This window comes from Mustela lutreola, chromosome 15, assembly GCF_030435805.1.
Source record: "Mustela lutreola isolate mMusLut2 chromosome 15, mMusLut2.pri, whole genome shotgun sequence".
In the NCBI taxonomy this organism is placed as follows: Eukaryota; Metazoa; Chordata; class Mammalia; order Carnivora; family Mustelidae; genus Mustela; species Mustela lutreola.
In genome coordinates, this window is record NC_081304.1 from 15,950,808 (window position 1) to 15,970,192 (window position 19,385).

Sequence of the window (19,385 nt, forward strand, 5' to 3'; positions counted from 1 at the left end):
CAATGACTTCACACTCAAGTGTCCACAAGGGTGGACAAAATGAAATTAGAATTATAACTCTTCCTTGCTCTTGAGGACAATCTTACAAAATACAAATTCATCTCCAGTGAATTATAATGGTAGAGACAACAAATTAAAAACTTCTTTCTGGTAGGTGGGGCATAAATGCTCAGTTTAGTTCTTCTAGTCACTGAAATGCCCTGAACAGCTGCCAATTTTTACCTCACATTTTCCATGTAGACCCAGATTTAAATTTGCTCTTAAGCTAAATTTGATAAAGACCAAATTTACTAAGCAGCAAAAGGAAAGATTTTGAACATGGCATCTATATTCAAAATAGCAAATCAGTTCAGATGAGAGGTGGTAAGATCCACAAGAGAAGAGCCAATGACCATATGAGGCAGGAGAGCCTTATTTATCTTTCTTTTCATCATGGTACTTACGATCGAAAGATTTCACATCATCTAGCAATCTATTTTTATATACATTTCCAGAATCTGTAAGAAAAGGCACAATTGATATCACAGATAAAGTAATTACAGATATTTAAAGAGAACAAATGTATCATTTCACAAAGATACTTTTAAATGATTTGCCTTAGGGATAACTTTGATTTTTACCCTCCAGCGAACCTGGAACTCTGAGAAAACTCTCAGGGTGCTGTGTCTGACTGAGTGCAAAGCCAGCAACTGGAGGCAAACGCCTTAATGGAATATGAACACATCTTTCTTTCACTTTCTGTGGCTTTTCCTTCTTTCTCCTACTCCTTTCTACTCCTCCCACCCTTTTTTACATCTCTCAGCTTAACTTTTAGTTTTGAAGGCGACAACAATAAAATTTTATACCCAAAGGCAAGAAAATAGAGTTGCTGATTCCCAAAGAAAGAACGAAATTACACTTCCCAAAGGAAGAACGAGGCCATGCTAAAATTTCTTACACTTTCTTTTTGTGGTTGTTTTAAAATTAGAATATGTAATAAATACAGCTTTTTTTTTTTTAAGTTGTCTTAAACACAAAGGATCAACTTCCCTTGAAAGCTCTCATAGTATTTGAAAAGCTTACCATCAATTGGAAGACTTTTTACCAGTTCCAGGTATTCTCGAGGTGTGAATTCTATCCCAATATCTTCTAAAATATTTTTCAGATCTTTGACATTAACTTTTTCTCCTTTAAAAAAGAGAAATGGCAACTATAGTTAACACTATTATGTAAGTATTACTAAGTATTAGAGTATTTTAATTATCTAAGTATTCAAAAAATGAAATAAAATTGTCCACATTTATAAATCACCATCTCTGGCTGCCAGATGGAAGACAAAGGTACAGTAAGATCTGCCCAGTGGAGTACAGGGCAGGCAGAGAATTAGGATTTACTCCCTTGACCCTAGGGAAAGACGCACTTTCATAGCGTTGGAGCTAACAAAGCATAATTCTCAGTAAACTGTGGATTTAAGTAATTATTGTCTTGTAAATTAGAATGTAAAGATTAACCTAATATTGCTCTCTGCTTGTCCCAAAATTATTAGATTATTTGGCCAGTATCTTAAGTTTTACTTCAAGTATTATTGTGATAATCTAGATGAAGGATTAGCACACTTTTTTTGTAAAGAGACAGATAGTAAATATTTTAGAATTTGCAGGATATAGAGCCTCTGTTGCAGCTACTCAACTCTGCTATTGTAGCACAAAAGCAGCCATTAATAATGCAGTTCCAATAAAACTTTATTTATAAAAAGAGGCAGGGGACTAGATTTCGTGTGTGGCCAGTAGTTTGTTTTACCCTGATACAGATTTTCAGCTTTTCAGTGGTAAAGATCAGAAGCATTATTATTGGTGTTTTAGAGGATATAAGACTTGCTACAGAGAAATGAGGAAAAAATTTAATCCAGGTGACCCAAAGACTGACTCTGGACAACTAGACACAAGCACTTGTAACAACACCCTTGTAACCACCATCTAGGTGAGAAACAGAACACGGTAACATTCTGGGGGTCTCTCATTATCTTTTCCAGTCCCTATCCACACTCTTTCTCTAGAGGTTATCACTATCCTGACTTTTTGGACAGGGATTTTTTGCTTTTCTTTACACATTTCTCACAATTATCTTTCAAAAAACAAGTTATAGAACCCTTCCATTATTAGGGTTAGGGAACATTGCATATCATTTATGAAAGCATTTTTATAGAGGCAAATGAAGCAAAATGAAAGAGTATGTTGTTATATAGGTAATAAAATTACGATTTTTTAAAAAGAAGAAGAGGCAATATAAAATTCAGGGTAGTGTTATCTCAAAAAGTGGGAAGGCATGGTAAAAGGAGAGGGAAGCAACCATGTGTTGATGTAACGATACTGGAAATATTCTGTTATTTTGTTGAGGGGGAGTCATAGAAATTAGTAAAATGCTTATAGATTTATGTGTTCACTGAAAAGACAAGATGGGAAAATGTCATTAAAGAATTAGAATTTTAATCTTTATGATAACTTTTTAACTTGCCTATAACTGCTGTCACATCACTCATTACTTTTTTCAGAGATACATTTCCATCAGCTGTAATACAAAACATAAAAAAGTCAGTCATTGACACAAGACAGGAAAGCTGTGACATGGAGCGAAGTGAAAAGCCCATATATTCTATTAAATAATTGTGTTCACCTTAAATTTATATTCCTTGGTTTGAGCACTTGATTCCTTATTAGTAAGGACAATGGCATTTGGCCCATGTCCCTTGAACACAGGGTCTGACTATGACAAACATATTAGCTCCAGTTCTCAGATCTTCAGAGACTTTCTTGTAAGTATGGCAAAAGAAATCATCAATAAAGGTCAATTCGTTTTGGTTTGTTTGTTTTTGGTGAACCTTACATCTAGCCCAAATACTAAGCCAGGGGCTTCATAATCTTCCATCTGTTCACAATAAGCTTTTCTCGAGTGTTTCAACTCCTGTGTCTGTCTCAGTATGGTGGTGACATGGGCTTATTAGATATTTGAGGAAACATTAATGATCTATTAATTCCTATCATGGATATTTTTCTCTCAATTATTTCAGGCTGTCTTCGTTGGGCATTCAGTCATTTCCCCCACTGATCCCATGTTTGTTTCTCTCTACCATCCTCTGGCATGACATCAGCCGTGAATATCCTCTCAGCAGTAATCATTGTGAGTAGGGTGAGAATTTCAGATGAATACAGATGAATTCAGATGAATACAGATGAACACAGGATTTCTTTTTACCTTAAGGCCAAGTTCTTCTTCATAATCTTTAAATATATCTTAAATTCATCAAATCAATCTAGTTCTAAAAGTTCTTATGTATGATCCCAAGATGCTAAGCCCTCCCCTAAAAGGCAAAATAATTGTTTACAAGGCTCACCATCCATAGATTGCTTTTGTAGCACACTTTTAAGCTCCTTATTTTTGAGCTTGAGCCCCATGTTCCCCAGAACTGTGTTCAGGTTATTGACGTTAATCTTCCCTCCTTAGAAAGAGAGGGAGATGTAAGAAAAAAAAGACAATAAAGACACAATATGAAAAATATTTCTTGTGCTGATAAGTTAATTCAACTCTCAATAGGCCTGGCTGCTGGTTAGAGTTTTAACTGGAATTACCTTATTGGAAAGTGATTTGGCAATAACTATCATGATTCTTTAAAATGTTCATAACTCTTAGCCCACTAATTCCACTTTTGGGAATGCAGAAAAAGCTATGCAAAAGGGGAAGGGAAATGCTCATTATAATCTTACTTGTAATAAATAAAGAAAGAAAAAGAAAGAAAGAGGGAAGAAAGGAAGGGAGGGAAGGAAGAAGGAAGAACCATAATTTAAATTTCTATTAACAGGGAATTGGTAAGTAAACCATTATATCTTCATTCCACAGAAAGTGACATAGCCATAGCTGTTACAGAAGGTGATTGCACAGGGAAAAAAATGTTATTTTACAGGGTGAAGTTGTATCATGAAGTCATTTAATATATATGAATTAAAATCATATGCCCAGTAAAAATATACATACATGAATAATGTAAACAATGCATGTGACTCTGACATTCCACAGTCAGCAAGCACATAAATAGAGTGAATCTCAGATGGACAATATCGGTTTATTATTCCATCACGTGCTTTCATTTCCCCTAAACCTATTGTACTGTAACTATCTTAAGTCAATGTGATTCTAATATTGGATGTAGCTTTAATATTGTGGCCCTTAGGTAAATAGGTTAATTGCTTAGCTATAGGGTTAACAGTGTATTCCATCACTGCAAGAAAAAGTGACTATGTTTGACTTATCAAGACTGGTATGTTGGTGTCTTTTATAGAGCCTTCCAATGGAATTTCAGAGCACTTCTGACTCAATGAGATTATTGTTAGTTTAATTATGTAGGGCTTCAGAATATTAAGAATGGTAATGATTAGATAGTAGGATTATAGATGATTATTTTTTCTTTAATTTATATTTAGTGGGCATATAGCACCTTTTATATTGAAAAAAATAGAAGAGGGATGCCTGGATGGCTCAGTCAGTTAAGTGTCTGACTCTCCTTCAGCTCAGTTGTGATCTCAGGGTGATGAGACTGAGCCCCTCATTGGGTTTCATACTGGTCAGGGAGCCTGCTAAGGATTCTCTCTCTCCCTCTCCTTCTCCCTTCCCCTGAACTCTCTTAAAAAAAAAAAAGAAAAAATAGAAGAAAACTAACAGTTCACAGCTGAGCATTATGATGCTTATTTTCAGCACTGTAAAGGTTAAGAGTCTAATTGGACCTATCTAAAAGACATAGAAAGACAACTGTGGAGATCATAGAAAGACATAGAAAGACAATTGTGGAGATCCTTAGGACTGATTCCTTTGAGTCTCACACTAGGATCGAGTGTATATAGCACCAAAAAAAAAAAAAAAAAAAGACTTTAATATGTAGAAGGAACAGCAGAGAAATCATGATCTAACAACTAGGAAAAAATACAAATACAGAGATTAAAAATCTCTTATATATTTTCTCATTCTATTTCTTACCCACCTTTGAAGGACTTCAAAGCTGATAGCAATCTGTTCTGAAAAACTTTCTTATCATCTGTAAGAAAAGGCACAGTTCCGGACACAGAATGAGTCACAAATAGAATATAAGGGTCAGAGTTTCCTTTGTGTGACTAACTTTAGAAATCCATCCACTTTCACCTTCAAATCACGATAAAGTTAAGCAATTAAAAATTTCTCACTATGGTACAGAGTGATACATAATGTAGAGGTAAAGCTTGGGTTCAAATTCTTGTTCTGCTGCTGCCTAGCTTTGTGGCCTTACGGAAGAAACTGTGGCCTTTCTGTACCACAATTTCCTCTACTATAAAATGGGCATAAGGTGCCGTCATTTGTGATGTGAGAACGAACTTGGCACATCATTAGGTCTCAACAAATGTTAGCTGTTATTGTTACTAGATCCAGTAATCCATCCACTAATCACACCCCCAATATAAAACCACTAAATCAAAAGGAATCATGCACCCCCATGTTTATAGCAGCATTATTTATAATAGCCAAATTATGGAAGCTGCCCAAGTATGTAGTGATAGATACATGGATAAAGAAGATGTGGGATATATGTATACTATATTATATATATATGGAATATATATGTTTATTATATAAGTATAATATTATTCAGCCATAAAAAAGAATGAAATGTTGCCATTTGCAATGGCATGGACGGGGCTAGAGAGTATTATGCTAAGTGAAATAAGTCAGGCAGAGAAAGACAAATACCATATGATCTCACTCATCTGTGGAATTTAACAACCAAAACAAGCAAAGGAAAAAAAAGAGAGAGAGAGAGAAAAAAAACAGGAAACAGACTCTTAACTACAGAGAACCTGCTGTAGGTGTGGTGATGGGTGAAATATGTGATGGGGATTAAGAAGCATACTTGTGGGCACCCGGGTCACTCAGTTAAGGTCATGAACTTGGGGTCCTGGGATTGAGCCCTGTGTTGGGCCCGTACTCAGCAGGGAGTCTTCTTGTCCTTTTCCCTCTGCTCCTTTCCCTGTTTATGCTCTCTCTCTTTCTCTAATAAATAAATACAATCGTAAGAAAAAAAAAGTACACTGGCTGATGTAAAGAATTGTTGAATGACTATATTGTACTATATATGTACATATTATATGACACTGTATGTTAGCGGCATTGGAATGAAAATAAATTATATTTTATTAAATATTTATAAACTAAACTAAACTAAAATAAAAACTTGATAAAGAAAATAAATTGAGCTTGACAGAGGGAGGTGTTTTCAGAGTTTAGCTCTGGGAGGGATAAGGATTAGGAAAAGGGAATCTCCAGGGGCAACGCAAGGAAAACTGACTCTGGGAGAGAACAGGAATTTATGGGGACTTCTGCAATGTTACTGAGAGAGACAAGATATAAATCCTTCTTTCCTCTCCCTTTAAAAATCATTAGTAACATCTTTCCCTAACAATGATTTTGTGGAAAAGGATTCTTTTGACAGCTGGATTTTGTACTTGAATTGGCACAGAGTAACAAACTGTTCACACAGAAGCAAGAGCTGAAGGACGGGTGCCTGAACATATGTCACTTTAAAGAATCAACATCACAAGCAGAACCTTAAAACCAAACTTTCTGGAGGTTGCAGATGCAGCTCACCATCAACTGGTAGTGATTTTTGTAGATCAAGACATTCCTTATCATTGACTTCTATCCCCATGTCTCCAAGAATGTTTTTTAGATCAGTGGCATCAACCTTTTCTCCTTTGAAAATAGAATGTTTATAGGTGAAAATATTAGAAATTAATAACTCAATATTATGGAGGTTCAAAACTTCTAAGTTCTTGACCTATATGATACGTATTTTTAAAATATATTTAAAATAGCTTTTATTGCAGGGTATGTGCTTTGGTGAGTGCTGTGAAGTGTGTAAACCTGGTGATTCACAGACCTGTGCCCCTGGGGATAAAAATATCTGTTTATTATAAATAAATAAATAAATAAATAAAATATAATTTATTATGAGGCATTAGGGTTTCAGTGTTATAGAAACTCACCTGTAAAATCTTTCATTTTCAGTGTCACATTTTCCAGATCAACCTTCCCATCAACTGTAAAACAGAGCAGTCAAAGACAAAGAATGAGACTGTTCCTTCTGCTTTCTCTACCTATGACACCTGTCCCCCAACTAGAATGTTGATATCATCTTGAATTTTAGTTCTAGATTATTAATTTTTCATCATACTTACTTGTATAAGGTAAGTTTTAAAATATTTATTTATTTTTATTTTTTAATTAATTAATTTTCATCATAACAGTATTAATTGTTTTTGCACCACATCCAGTGCTCCATGCAATTCGTGCCCTCTCTAAACCCACCACCTGGTTCCCCCAACCTCTCACCCCTTGCCACTTCAAACCCCTCAGATTGTTTTTCAGAGTCCATAGTCTCTCATGGTTCACCTCCCCTTCCAATTTCCCCCAACTCCCTTCTCCTCTCTAACTCCCCTTGTCTTCCATGCTATTTGTTATGCTCCACAAATTAGTGAAACCATATGATAATTGACTCTCTCTGCTTGACTTATTTCACTCAGCATAATCTCTTCCAGTCCTGTCCATGTTGCTACAAAAGTTGGGTATTCATCCTTTCTGATGGAGGCATAATATTCCATAGTGTATATGGACCACATCTTCCTTATCCATTCGTCCACTAAAGGGCATCTTGGTTCTTTCCACAGTTCGGCGACCGTGGCCATTGCTGCTATAAACACTGGGGTACAGATGGCCCTTCTTTTGACCACATCTGTATCTTTGGGGGCAATACCCAGTAGTGCAATTGTAGGGTCATAGGGAAGCTCTATTTTTAATTTCTTGAGGAATCTCCACACTGTTCTCCAAAGTGGCTGGACCAACTTGCATTCCCACCAACAGTGTAAAAGGGTTCCCCTTTCTCCACATCCCCTCCAACACATGTTGTTTCCTGTCTTGCTAATTTTGGCCATTCTAACTGGTGTAAGGTGATATCTCAATGTGGTTTTAATTTGAATCTCCCTGATGGCTAGTGATGATGAGCATTTTTTCATGTGTCTGATAGCCATTTGTATGTCTTCATTGGAGAAGTGTCTGTTCATAACTTCTGCCCATTTTTTGATATGATTATCCATTCTTTTCTGGAATTAAATGTTGGTTTGGAAACCTATTACCTCCCCTCCTAATCTATTACATGCTTTCTAACCTCTGTATGTTTTAAGAATTCCTATTTTTCCTCAATAAGTAAACTAAGAATTACTTCACTGTAGAATATTCTGGATCAACATTTTCTGGAACTGGTGTTGTGTCTTTGACCTGCCTTCATTCCTTTATTTTAGAAAACTTTTCTTTTTTTCCTTAAACTAGATTTGATTTAAAAATTTTTTTTTATTTGCTATATTCTCTATTTTAAATATATTTGATATTCTTATGTTGGTTCACTTTGTGAATTATCCATATATACTAGATTTTTTAGAGAGAGAGAGAGAGAGAGAAGTTATCTATCCAATTTGCTTCACTCTAGATCTGGGCATTTTAGTGATTTTACCTGGATTTTACCAGGTTAATTTCTGAGGGAGGAGAAAGGCTAAGAGGAGTCTAATTGTGTTATACTACTGTTTGTACTAAAAAAAATCTTTTATCTCCTTAGTTGTCCTCATTAAACATTTATGGCATTAGACTGGCCTCCTTTTATTATTTGATTGGTGATGATTTCCTTTGCTGATTTTTTACTTTTTTGTTCTTGTTGTTCACTTTGTTAGATATTGGAGGAAAGAAAAACTAGACAGATTTTTGGTTTCTTTATCATCTTAAACTGGAGTCCTCTGGATCAGTAAGCATTAAAGTAAACAGTTCCTTAAAGATCTGAAAGAATTTATTCTTAAAACTCTCTGGGTCTGTTACCCTTTGTTAGAGTGGGGGGTGCTGGTGGGAAATTGACAGATGTAATTATTTGATAGTTTTTTTCAACTGTCATTATTGGCCTATTCATATTTTTCACTTCTTCTTTGGTCAATATTGGTAATTTATTTCTTTTACTTTGGAAAAATGCTCATTTATTAATATAATTAACATCTTAATTTCATGTTATACATAATACCTTATTATAATAATATTATTTTACTCCATATCCACAATTATATCTCTTGAAATTCTTATTGTGTTTCCCTCTATCCCTTTCTAGTCTTTCTGACTATATCTGAACAACCAAGTCTAATCATTCTTCATCATAGACTGTTCTTTTACTCACTGTTTAATGTTTCTTTTGAATGTTTCACATTTTATTTTCCTTTTCTTCTTCCTGCTTTGACCTAAGAATGGTTTGTCAGAACTCTCACTAATTTTCATTATTCATAGAATACTCTGTTAATGAGGAGTCTGATGTGCTTTCATTTGAGACCTACATTCAGCTACATGCTTTTAAAAATGTTCTGTTGAGGCGTGTCTGGGTGGTTCAGCCAGTTAAGCAGCTGCCTTCAGCTCTGGTCACGATCCAGATGTGTTGGGAGTGAGCCCTAAGTCAGGCTCCCTGCTCAGTGGGGAGCTTGCTTCTTCCCCTCCTCAGGACTCTCCCCCCAGTTTGTGCTCTCTCTCAAATAAATAAATAAAATATTTTAAAAAATATCCTGTTGGTAGTAAATACTATCATTGTTCTATTGATACTCTCAAACCCAAGCTGTCCTAAAGGGGATATATTTTTATGTACAATGCTCACCATCAACTGGTAGGTTTTGTGAAAAATCTTCAAGTTCTTTATGTGAAAGCTCAATCCCCATATTTTTCAGAAATGTGTCCAGGTTATTCATATCAACCTTTCCTCCTTAGGAGAGACAAAGATCATAAAAACAACCAAGGATGTGGAAAAATTCCTTATTAGTTCATGTATATTATGGTTCTAACTTTACACATGAAGACATTAAAGCCCAGTAAGACCTGGCCAAGTGTACAAGGAGGATCAGCATTAAAACTAGATGTAAAGTCTCATTGTTTGATTGTATCTTTTGTTCATATCAACACAGTACAAGTTCGAAAAGGGCTGGGTAATTTTCCAGGGCTTTATGGCACATATAACATATCCATAAATATTAGAAAATACATATGTAAAATTTTTAATGTAATAAAAATAAATTAATGTATATGAAAAATAAGAGAATATCTCAGATTTATCTGCTTTTTTATTATATTTCTCACTCACTTTTAAGAGTCTTCACACCATCCAGCAACCTTTTTTGGTATACCTTCCCTTCAGCTGTAAGAAAAGGCATAATTCAGGTGAGAGAAAAATAGTAAGGGAGAGTCACCGAAACAATAAGTATCCTACAATTCTTTCCCTAACTCCATAATTTCAAAAAGATAGACTTGTTAATAATTTTTCTGAAATTTACCTGGCTTATTCTCAAATAATAATAAAGTTTCTTTGGAGAAAGATTTTAATGAGGCAAATTTATTCACTCTTGCATTAAAGGCAAGGATTATGGCTTAAAACTTATAAAGCATGTATCTCATTTGATTAATGTTTATCGCTGGTTTCTTTCCTTACACTCTTTATTCTTCCATTTTTATATCTTTCCACTCTCAGGAGTATTAATGGAACCGAGAACAACAATACATATATGTTATTGGCAGGATTGAGAGAGCTATTGCCCACCATAATAAAAACTAAATGACCCAAATTTTCTTTGGCAAAAATCAAATAATTAAAAAGAAAGTTGCATTCTAGAAAAAACAATTTTTAAAAATGATTTTTTTTAAAAAAAGAAAACAAAACAACCTAGTAACAATCTGGTATCATTTTAGAAGAAAATCCTACAGTCAAGCACTCTAAAGCTCCTGGAAGTATACACAGTATATTTTAAATCCTTACCGTCAAGTGGTAGAGTTTTTACAAAATTAAAGTATTCCTTGTCTGTGACTTTCACTTTCATGTCTTTCAGAACATCATATACATCACTGACATCTATCTGCTCACCTAGAAAAGACAGAAATTGTGACGAAGAAGAATTTGGGAAGAACACAAAAGTAGTGAGTTATTACAATCAAATGCTGTTAACTAGCAATATTTTCACTCATGTGCCATTAAGACAACTTCATGGGTAGTTAAAAATCATGTATTCTATAACAAACAAAAAATTAAAATTATCACTTTGAGTGGTTATATAAATACATAAAAAAACAAAACAATTAATAATTTGGGTCTTTCCTTCACAAAATAGAAATGGAGGTTGTTTTCCTGATAGTTTGAAATTATAATAATGTTAGAAGCAGTAGAATATTAGGCACATAAGTCTAGATAAGTACATAGATTAGAGGCCTATATGAATATAATATATATATAAATGCACACAGTTGATGCTTATTAGAAATTGTTCCAAAAATAGGGTCTTGGGCTTCCCCAATAATTTTTGTTTTGTATTATTTTTATGGTAATCTTTTGATTATTATAAATAGTTTTATACTTTTGTAACTTTAGAAAGGAAAACCAATTTTGGTTTAAATCAGTGGAAAGTGAATCTCTGAAAGCTTACTGTCTAGAATCCTAAACTTTCAATCAATAAATTAGGTATGTTGCATATTTCAAATGTATATGTCTAATATGGATATTTCTTTTTATTTATTCTGCTTAGGAGTCATTTAGCTTCTTTAGATTGGCACTATTTATCTGGGAAGTTCTTTTCAAATATTGCCTCTATTTTGCTCTTTTATCTTTTCTTCCTGGATTTCTAGATATATGTTAGATTTTCTTATCTATCCTTGGTGTCTCATAACCTCTCTTTCATAGTTTACATTTCTTTGTCTTTCTGTGCTATATACATTGTAATTTCTTAAGTTCCTTAGTTGTTTCTTCAGCTGTTTATAAATTACTGTTAAAATCTTAAAATGTTTTAAATTTTTACTATTTTCATTTCTCAAAGTCTATTTGGTTCTTTATCAAATTCGCTTGTTTTTTACTCAAATGTACTCAAGCCTCTCTTTTAATTATTAAATTATATTAAGCATGCTTATTTAATAATTTTTGGTCTGATAATTTCAAAATCTAGAATCTTCACTGATCTGATTTTGCTAAAGGTTGTTCACGACAGGTATCTTACTCATAGTGTTTCATTTCCGTATATATTTAATAATTTTAAATGATGAACTGCTCTTTACGTTACATTCTTGTTTTGAGAATAGTATCCTTCAAGACAGGAGTCAGACTGATTCATTCTTTTTTTTTTTTTTTTAAATATTTTATTTATTTATTTGACAGACAGAGATCACAAGTAGGCAGAGAGAGAGAGAGAGAGAGGGAAGCAAGCTCCCTGCTGAGCAGAGAGCCTGATGTGGGGCTCGATCCCAGGACCCTGGATCATAACTGGAGCTGAAGGCAGAGGCTTCAACCCACTGAGCCACCCAGGCACCCCAGACTGATTCATTCTGATGTGCATGAGGTTAGGCCAAGCTTCAGAAGCACTAACACAGTGTATCAATAGTATTCATTAAAAGACTCATTGCAAGAGATTCTTAATCTCCCGAAACAAACTGAGGGTGGCTGGGATGTGGGTGGGAGGGATGGGGTGATGGGTTGTGGACATTGGGGAGGGTATGTGCTATGGTGAGTGCTGTGAAATGTGCAAGCCTGATGATTCACAGACCTGTATCCCTGGGGCAAATAATATATTACGTGTTAATAAAATTTATTTTAAATTAAAAATTAAATAAAAGACCCATTACTTATTATAGCTTATCCCTTAAATCAGTAGCCTTGGCTATATCCTTTTTGCTTCAGAGCAATTGTAGTTTCTAAATTGCTAGGCAAAGCTTCTTCAATCTTAAATTAAGATCATATTTAAATCTGAGGATAGTATATAGAATTACAATCTCTATTGTTAACTGAAAATATCCAATTTTTTTTTTTACCAATTAGTTACTAATTATGGAATATTGCTACTTTCTCCCCATACTATTATCCATTGGTATAACACTCTCAATCAGTGACTCTATTACCTTTAGCCTATGAAGAAGATTTCTACTTCTATAATTATAATTTCCATAATTGTATTTCTGTATTTCAATAAGTGCCCATGTCCTAAACACATCTTTTGGGTATTCGAGTACCACACTGACTTAATATTATTTGTTGATGGGTCTTATCTTAATAGTGAAAAGGGACCATAGTAGGTTAAAGATGCAATAATTAGTTTAGTTTTTCTTGAAAGATATAAGTCCTTCAGATATAAGGTTGGTTCAAGTGACTGAAAAATGGCCCTTTCTAGAGATTTCAAATTGGTAAAACTAAATGATAGGTGATATACTTTTATAGTAATTATTACTTGGTGCTTTGATTCTGGTCAAAGAAATGCTGTCTTAAAGGTAAAAAAAAGCCCACAGTAAAACAGATGGTATAATGACTAGAGATAATGCTTCAGCAGATCTTACTAAACAGACTGCACAGAAAAGAGTTAACATAGCAGGCCTGAGGCTGCTACCTTTAGAAGAGTCTGCATGCTATTTGTACTTGGCTGGTATCTGGGAACTTAGATTTTAGAATGTTTCCTCTAATACCAACTGAAAACGCTAGTTCACTGTGCCTAAACTTGTGCAAACAATGTGATTTCTGGTGAATACCTGTTTTTCTTCTGGGAGTCTGGTATATTGATAGCTGATAGGCAGAGGGTGCCTATGTGAATAGCCCTAAATAAAAAACCTTGGGGACTGAGACTCCAACAGGCTTCCCAGGGCATCCGTGTATAACTACATCTTTGCTGCTGGAAGTAAGGTATGTTACGTGTAACCCCTCATAAGAAGGAGAGCATAGGAAGTCTGCACATGGATTCTTCTAGAAGCTTCCTATATCTTTTCTTCTTACTGATCCAAGCTATGTCCTTGGTGTTCACTCTTTGTATCATATAGTAGTATGGGTTTTGAGAAATGCAATGTTATGTAGTCACCATTACAGTAACATATGGAATAATTTCACTGACCTACAGTTCTGTTGTGGCCCTTATATCTCGTCTCCCTATGCCTCCCTATGCCTATGCCACCTATGCTACCTATGCCACCCCCCTAAACTCCTGGTAACCACTGACTTTTCCACATCTTTCCACAGATTGATAGCTCATTTCTTTTTAATCATTGAATAATATTTCATTATATGGTTATATCAAAGTTTGTTTATCCATTCTTATATTCAAGGACATCTTATTTGCTTGAAAATTTTGGCAATTACAAATAAAGCTGCTACAAACATTTGTGTGCAGGTTTTGTGTTCACATGTTTTCCACTTATTTGGGTAAATACCTAATTTGTAGTTATTGGAGCTTATGAAAAGAGTAGGTTTAGCCTTGTAAGAAACTGCCAAATTGTCTTCCAAAGTGACTGTACCATTTTGCATTCCTCTTGCTGGCCATTTTAATAGGTGTGTAGTGTTCCCTCATTATTTTAATTTGCAATTCTCTAATGACATGTGATGTTGAACATCTTTTCATATCCTTATCCACCATCTGTATATCTTCTTTGGTGAGGTGAATATTCAGAGCTTTTATTCACTTTTTAAAAAAATTAAAAAAAAATTTTTTATTTTTTATAAACATATATTTTTATCCCCAGGGGTACAGGTCTGTGAATCACCAGGTTTACACACTTCACAGCACTCACCAAAGCACATACCCTCCCCAATGTCCATAATCCCACCCCCTTCTCCCAAACCCCCTCCCCCCAGCAACCCTCAGTTTGTTTTGTGAGATTAAGAGTCACTTATGGTTTGTCTCCCTAGCTTGTTTCCTCATTGTTGAGTTTTAAGAATTCTTTGAATATTGTTGATATAAGCCCCTTATCAGATATGTGTTTTGCAAATATTTCCTGCCAGCCTGTGGTTTATCTTCTCATTTTTTAAAAATTAACATTCTTTTTGAAGGACCTTTTATAAATAAGAAAAACAAGTATAGGATCAGATTCAAAGACTCCATTATAGAAGCACAAAATTTGACCTCAATTTTGTAAAGAAATAATTGGAATGGTCAGGTTATAATATCCATAAGGGTAAGATCTGGCAAAGCCAAGACTGCTACCTGGTTGCATCAGATAATATTTCAAATTGACATTTGCCAGAATCTTACATAAAACATCCTATCCCTATTGGATCATATTTTCCACATTATTAAACACTGATTAAGATATTTTATATTATACTAGAGAGTATGAATTGGTATTCATGCCTCATCTGAAATCAAAATAATTATGGAAAATCTGTAACTTTGAGCCCTGGATTAGAATCACACTCTAAGGAACCCTCTGGGAATATCCAAATGGATTTTATATAGTTGCTTCTCTCTGAGTTATGAATATATACTAATAATATTATGTTTATTTTCTGGATGGGTTGAAACACTCTTTCGTCAAAAATCCATAGCACTCATACTGGCCAACAAACTTTGGATATCCTGCTACCTATTTAGAGCATTCCATCTTATCTGTTCAATTATAGGGTAATATTCTTCATTTTTGTAATTATTCATAATTATACAAGAATTATATAATGTATAGTAATAATTGTATAATATATAATAATAATTGTCCATCATTTAAAACTTCACTGTGTTTTGAACACCAAAACTTCTGGAAAAATGGAAGAGATATTATCAGAATTACAAAATTATATTAGAGACTTAAATTGAGGTTCCACAGAGTGTCCAGGAAGCAGGTGGTTCATATAAGTCACCTGTGGACCCAAGGTCCAAGATCCTCAGAACAAGTGGAAAACTGCATGAAGTAGAGAGCTTCCATCCAAGAATGTGAGAATAAGAATACACTGACTGTCAGTGCTTTGTGTATTTTTCATGTATTTTTATTCATTATTTTTGTCATATCTTTTCTTTTTATTATTTAGTATTATACACTTCTGACTTAGCCTATCATGATCTCCCTTACTTCTACCAATAATTTACTGAGGTTTAAGTTTTACTAGAGACAATCACTTTGCTAGAGTTAGGACAATACTAACTCTATAACTCAGTCTTTTACTAGCAAATCAATTTAAAGAATTACTGTAGGGCTAATTGAAAATTTATGTGTATGAATTGTGTATGGCTTTCCAATGTTCTCAGTGGATCCTGTCTTCTTAGTCCAAAGGGATAAAAACTTTTCTGGGGAAATAAATAATATCTGGTGGAAGAGATTCCTAAGTATAATGTATTTTATCCATAGTAATAAAAAAATTTGTAACTGACTTAGCATATAATATAGTTCACACCCTATCATTCAGTACAATAAGCCAGTTAAAATTTCCTAGATAAACAACAGAATTGCTTTGAATTTTCTTTTGACCGACTACAGGAGGGTGCGCACCTTTTTAAATAATGCATATTGTATTTCAATACACACTACAGATCTAATTTATCTAAGAAAAGACAAGTTGGGTATGTAAAATAGACTTAAGGCATTATAGGAACTGCTTCTTTCAGGCCTGAGAAATACTGGACCATGATTCTAGAGTGCTTTCCATTTCCTTCTTATAATACCTTCAGCTAGTTTTGTTTGTCTCACAGCTATTTGAAGTCTGCTTTTCAGAGTCTTAAATGCTTCTGTGTAGTCAGTGTATGAACAAATAATTAAATGATTCAAAGACAAAACCAGTATAAAATTATCCTGACATTCAGATGTCAGCTCCTCTGAAGGAAAATCTATAATAGTGAAGGTCTGGACAGTTCTTGATGACCTTGCCTGTGCTTTTGGTTGAGTGAGGATCAAAAGGTGGAATGAAGAATAAAAACATTCCCACATTATTAAGAAAAGGCTGTTGCCATGGCTATAAGAAAATATCAAATGAATATAAATTATGAAAAACAAAACAAAATGTCTGTATAGTGCCATCTTCCATTGCTACGAGAACAACAAAGACCTAAGGTCACCTCTTATATTATGCAGAGTTAATATCAGACTTAAAAATATAACATTGTCTGTTATTTATAATAAAAGGCATGTCTTTATAATGTTAGAGGAAAATACTACATATGATAATGTAAGGCTAATATCATTGTCCAAGAAATTATATTGTTGATGATTTATTCAAATAATTATGGCTACATATAATATCTCAGTTATAACCTAAATCTTGAAATTTTCTGTCTTATGCAAAGACCTAGTACCTCTGTTGCAAAAGCACAGATTATTAAAAAAATCACATATTATTAAAGCAGGTAGAAATGTTTAATTAGTTAATTAATAAAAATGTTTAATTAATAAGGGTTAAAATGGTGAAATTAACAAGGGACTAAAGGGATGGTGGAAAATATCATTAAAACTGTGTAAAGAATTAAGTTATTTTTCACTTACCTAAAGCAGTTCTCAATTCTTCCATCAATGTATTTAGTTTGACCTTCCCTTTATCTATAAGTTAAGACAAAATTTACACACTGGTAATCCAAACTCCGAAAAAAAGCACAAAGCATAAAATACTTAAATTATGAAGTAGAGTCCAGATGAAAGCTTTCACTATATCTTGTCCTTCTTAAATTTATAATTCTTGGATTTTAATAATAGATAGCTCCATTATCTCCCAGGGGCACTAAGAGTCTTTGAATCATGAAGTCTCTCTTAGGAAAAATGTTCTCTCAAGTCTTTTGGATTCATTCTATTTCTAACTCCATGTTTCTCTAGGACTGGTTGATAACACATGATTGGTATACATTTAAAACCATTGTTTAAACCATAAGAAACTCTTAATCTCAGAAAACAAACTGAGGGTTGCTGGAGGGGTAGGAGTTAGGAGGAATGAGATGTTTAGGTGATGGACACTGAGGACGGTATGTGCTATGGTGAGTGCAGTGAATTGTGTAATACTGATGAATCACAGACTTGTGCCTCTGAAACAAATAATACATTATATGTTAATAAAAATAAAACTACTGTTTATGGTATTATGCTATTTTCTTTCACTGGAGAAAGACCAAGAATCCCAGGAAAAGGAGCAATGAAGAGCACAGTGTGTGGTAAACTAAAAGCTTTCAAATTTTGCTTGAGGGAAAAAATGCCATGGAGGGAGTGGAAAGATGAGTTGAAAGAGATTGGTTGGAGCTAACATTTTAGACCTTGGGTTTAGACTGCCTGGAGTCGGAATAGAGCCGTGAAAGAAAAAAGTAAAAATCCCGGCTCCACAACATTTACATTAATTTTGTTTTATTTATGGCTGTATTCCTAAGGCTGAAACAGAGCCTGCTAGGTGTTAGGTGTTCAATAGGTATTGTCACATGAATGAATAAATTAATTTATCATAAAAGTGCCAATGCTGTGACATATTGCAAGACTCAATGCATGTAAGTTGTGAAGGGTCACTGAAAGGTTTTAACTGGAAGAATTACAAGGTCAGATTTTCATTCTAGTGAAGTCATCTTGTAAGTGTGTGTAGAATGAATTTAAGGCAATGGGACCAGTGGGTGTTATACTAGTCAGGAGCCTTCTGTAGTAGTGTAAGCAAAGAATGATGAGGATTTAAGAGTAGCATAGCAAAAAAAAAAAAAAAAAAAAGAGTAGCATAGCAAACACAGAGATAGATTGGGGATATTCTTTTTTTTTTTTTTTTAAGATTTTATGTATTTATTTGACAGAGAGAAATCACAAGTAGATGGAGAGGCAGGCAGAGAGAGAGAGGGAAGCAGGCTCCCTGCTGAGCAGAGAGCCCCATGCGGGACTCGATCCCAGGACCCTGAGATCATGACCTGAGCCGAAGGCAGCGGCTTAACCCACTGAGCCACCCAGGCGCCCCATTGGGGATATTCTTAAGAGGAAAAATGAAGGAACATGAGAAGTTAAAGATAATTTCTGGATTATTTCATGGGTAAGAAGTGTGGGTGGATAAAAGTGGCAGAAAAATAAAAAAAATAAAGAATTGGGAATTTAACAGGGAAAATAGTTTACTTTTTATATGTTGAATTCAGATTTCCATTGGGAAATCTACATCTCAACAGAGATTTGTTGATATAGGAGATCTCTTAATTGACCTCCCTTTAACTACCCTGATGGCCATAGTTTGGCTATTGTGGACATTGCTGCTATAAACATTCGTGTGCATATGCCCCTATTTCTACTGTAAAACATTCATACTGATGCTGATGGCATGCTATACTTATGAAAAACAAAAGCTATACTTTTAGTAAGCCAACACATTTGTGTTCCTATGGGTTAAGTTGTTGAGCTTGTTTCCAGGTTTGTTTATAAAGAGTTGTACTTATTAAATTGATAATTTAATCATTATATAAACTGATGAACTATAAATGGAAAAGGGAGTTATTACCATAAAAGCAAATTTGAATGATTTGAGAAGTTTATGTAAAGCTGAATTTGGTGTGGATAAATAACTGATTAGACTATAAAGAACTTAGCAAACTCAACACCCAAAG

The 19,385-nt window shown here is 34.2% G+C and overlaps 2 protein-coding genes across 2 annotated transcripts in view; both read right to left on the reverse strand.

Annotated features, from left to right (window-relative positions):
• EFCAB3 (EF-hand calcium binding domain 3) overlaps positions 1-1,159 on the reverse strand; it is a 109,980-nt gene extending 108,821 nt beyond the window's left edge. Inside the window, exons 1-2 of the mRNA XM_059149705.1 lie at positions 1,063-1,159; positions 444-497 (exon numbers count right to left, since the gene is read on the reverse strand). The gene's annotated coding sequence lies outside the window, so the exon portion shown is untranslated. The remainder of the gene's footprint in view (positions 1-443; positions 498-1,062) is intronic.
• The window catches only part of LOC131816701 (uncharacterized), an 85,843-nt gene continuing 66,869 nt past the window's right edge, over positions 412-19,385 (reverse strand). Inside the window, exons 38-48 of the mRNA XM_059149640.1 lie at positions 17,323-17,376; positions 10,877-10,981; positions 10,208-10,261; positions 9,728-9,832; positions 7,041-7,094; positions 6,643-6,747; positions 5,009-5,062; positions 3,371-3,475; positions 2,494-2,547; positions 1,063-1,128; positions 412-497 (exon numbers count right to left, since the gene is read on the reverse strand). Of these exons, the coding sequence (XP_059005623.1) occupies positions 412-497; positions 1,063-1,128; positions 2,494-2,547; positions 3,371-3,475; positions 5,009-5,062; positions 6,643-6,747; positions 7,041-7,094; positions 9,728-9,832; positions 10,208-10,261; positions 10,877-10,981; positions 17,323-17,376 (842 nt within the window). The remainder of the gene's footprint in view (positions 498-1,062; positions 1,129-2,493; positions 2,548-3,370; positions 3,476-5,008; positions 5,063-6,642; positions 6,748-7,040; positions 7,095-9,727; positions 9,833-10,207; positions 10,262-10,876; positions 10,982-17,322; positions 17,377-19,385) is intronic.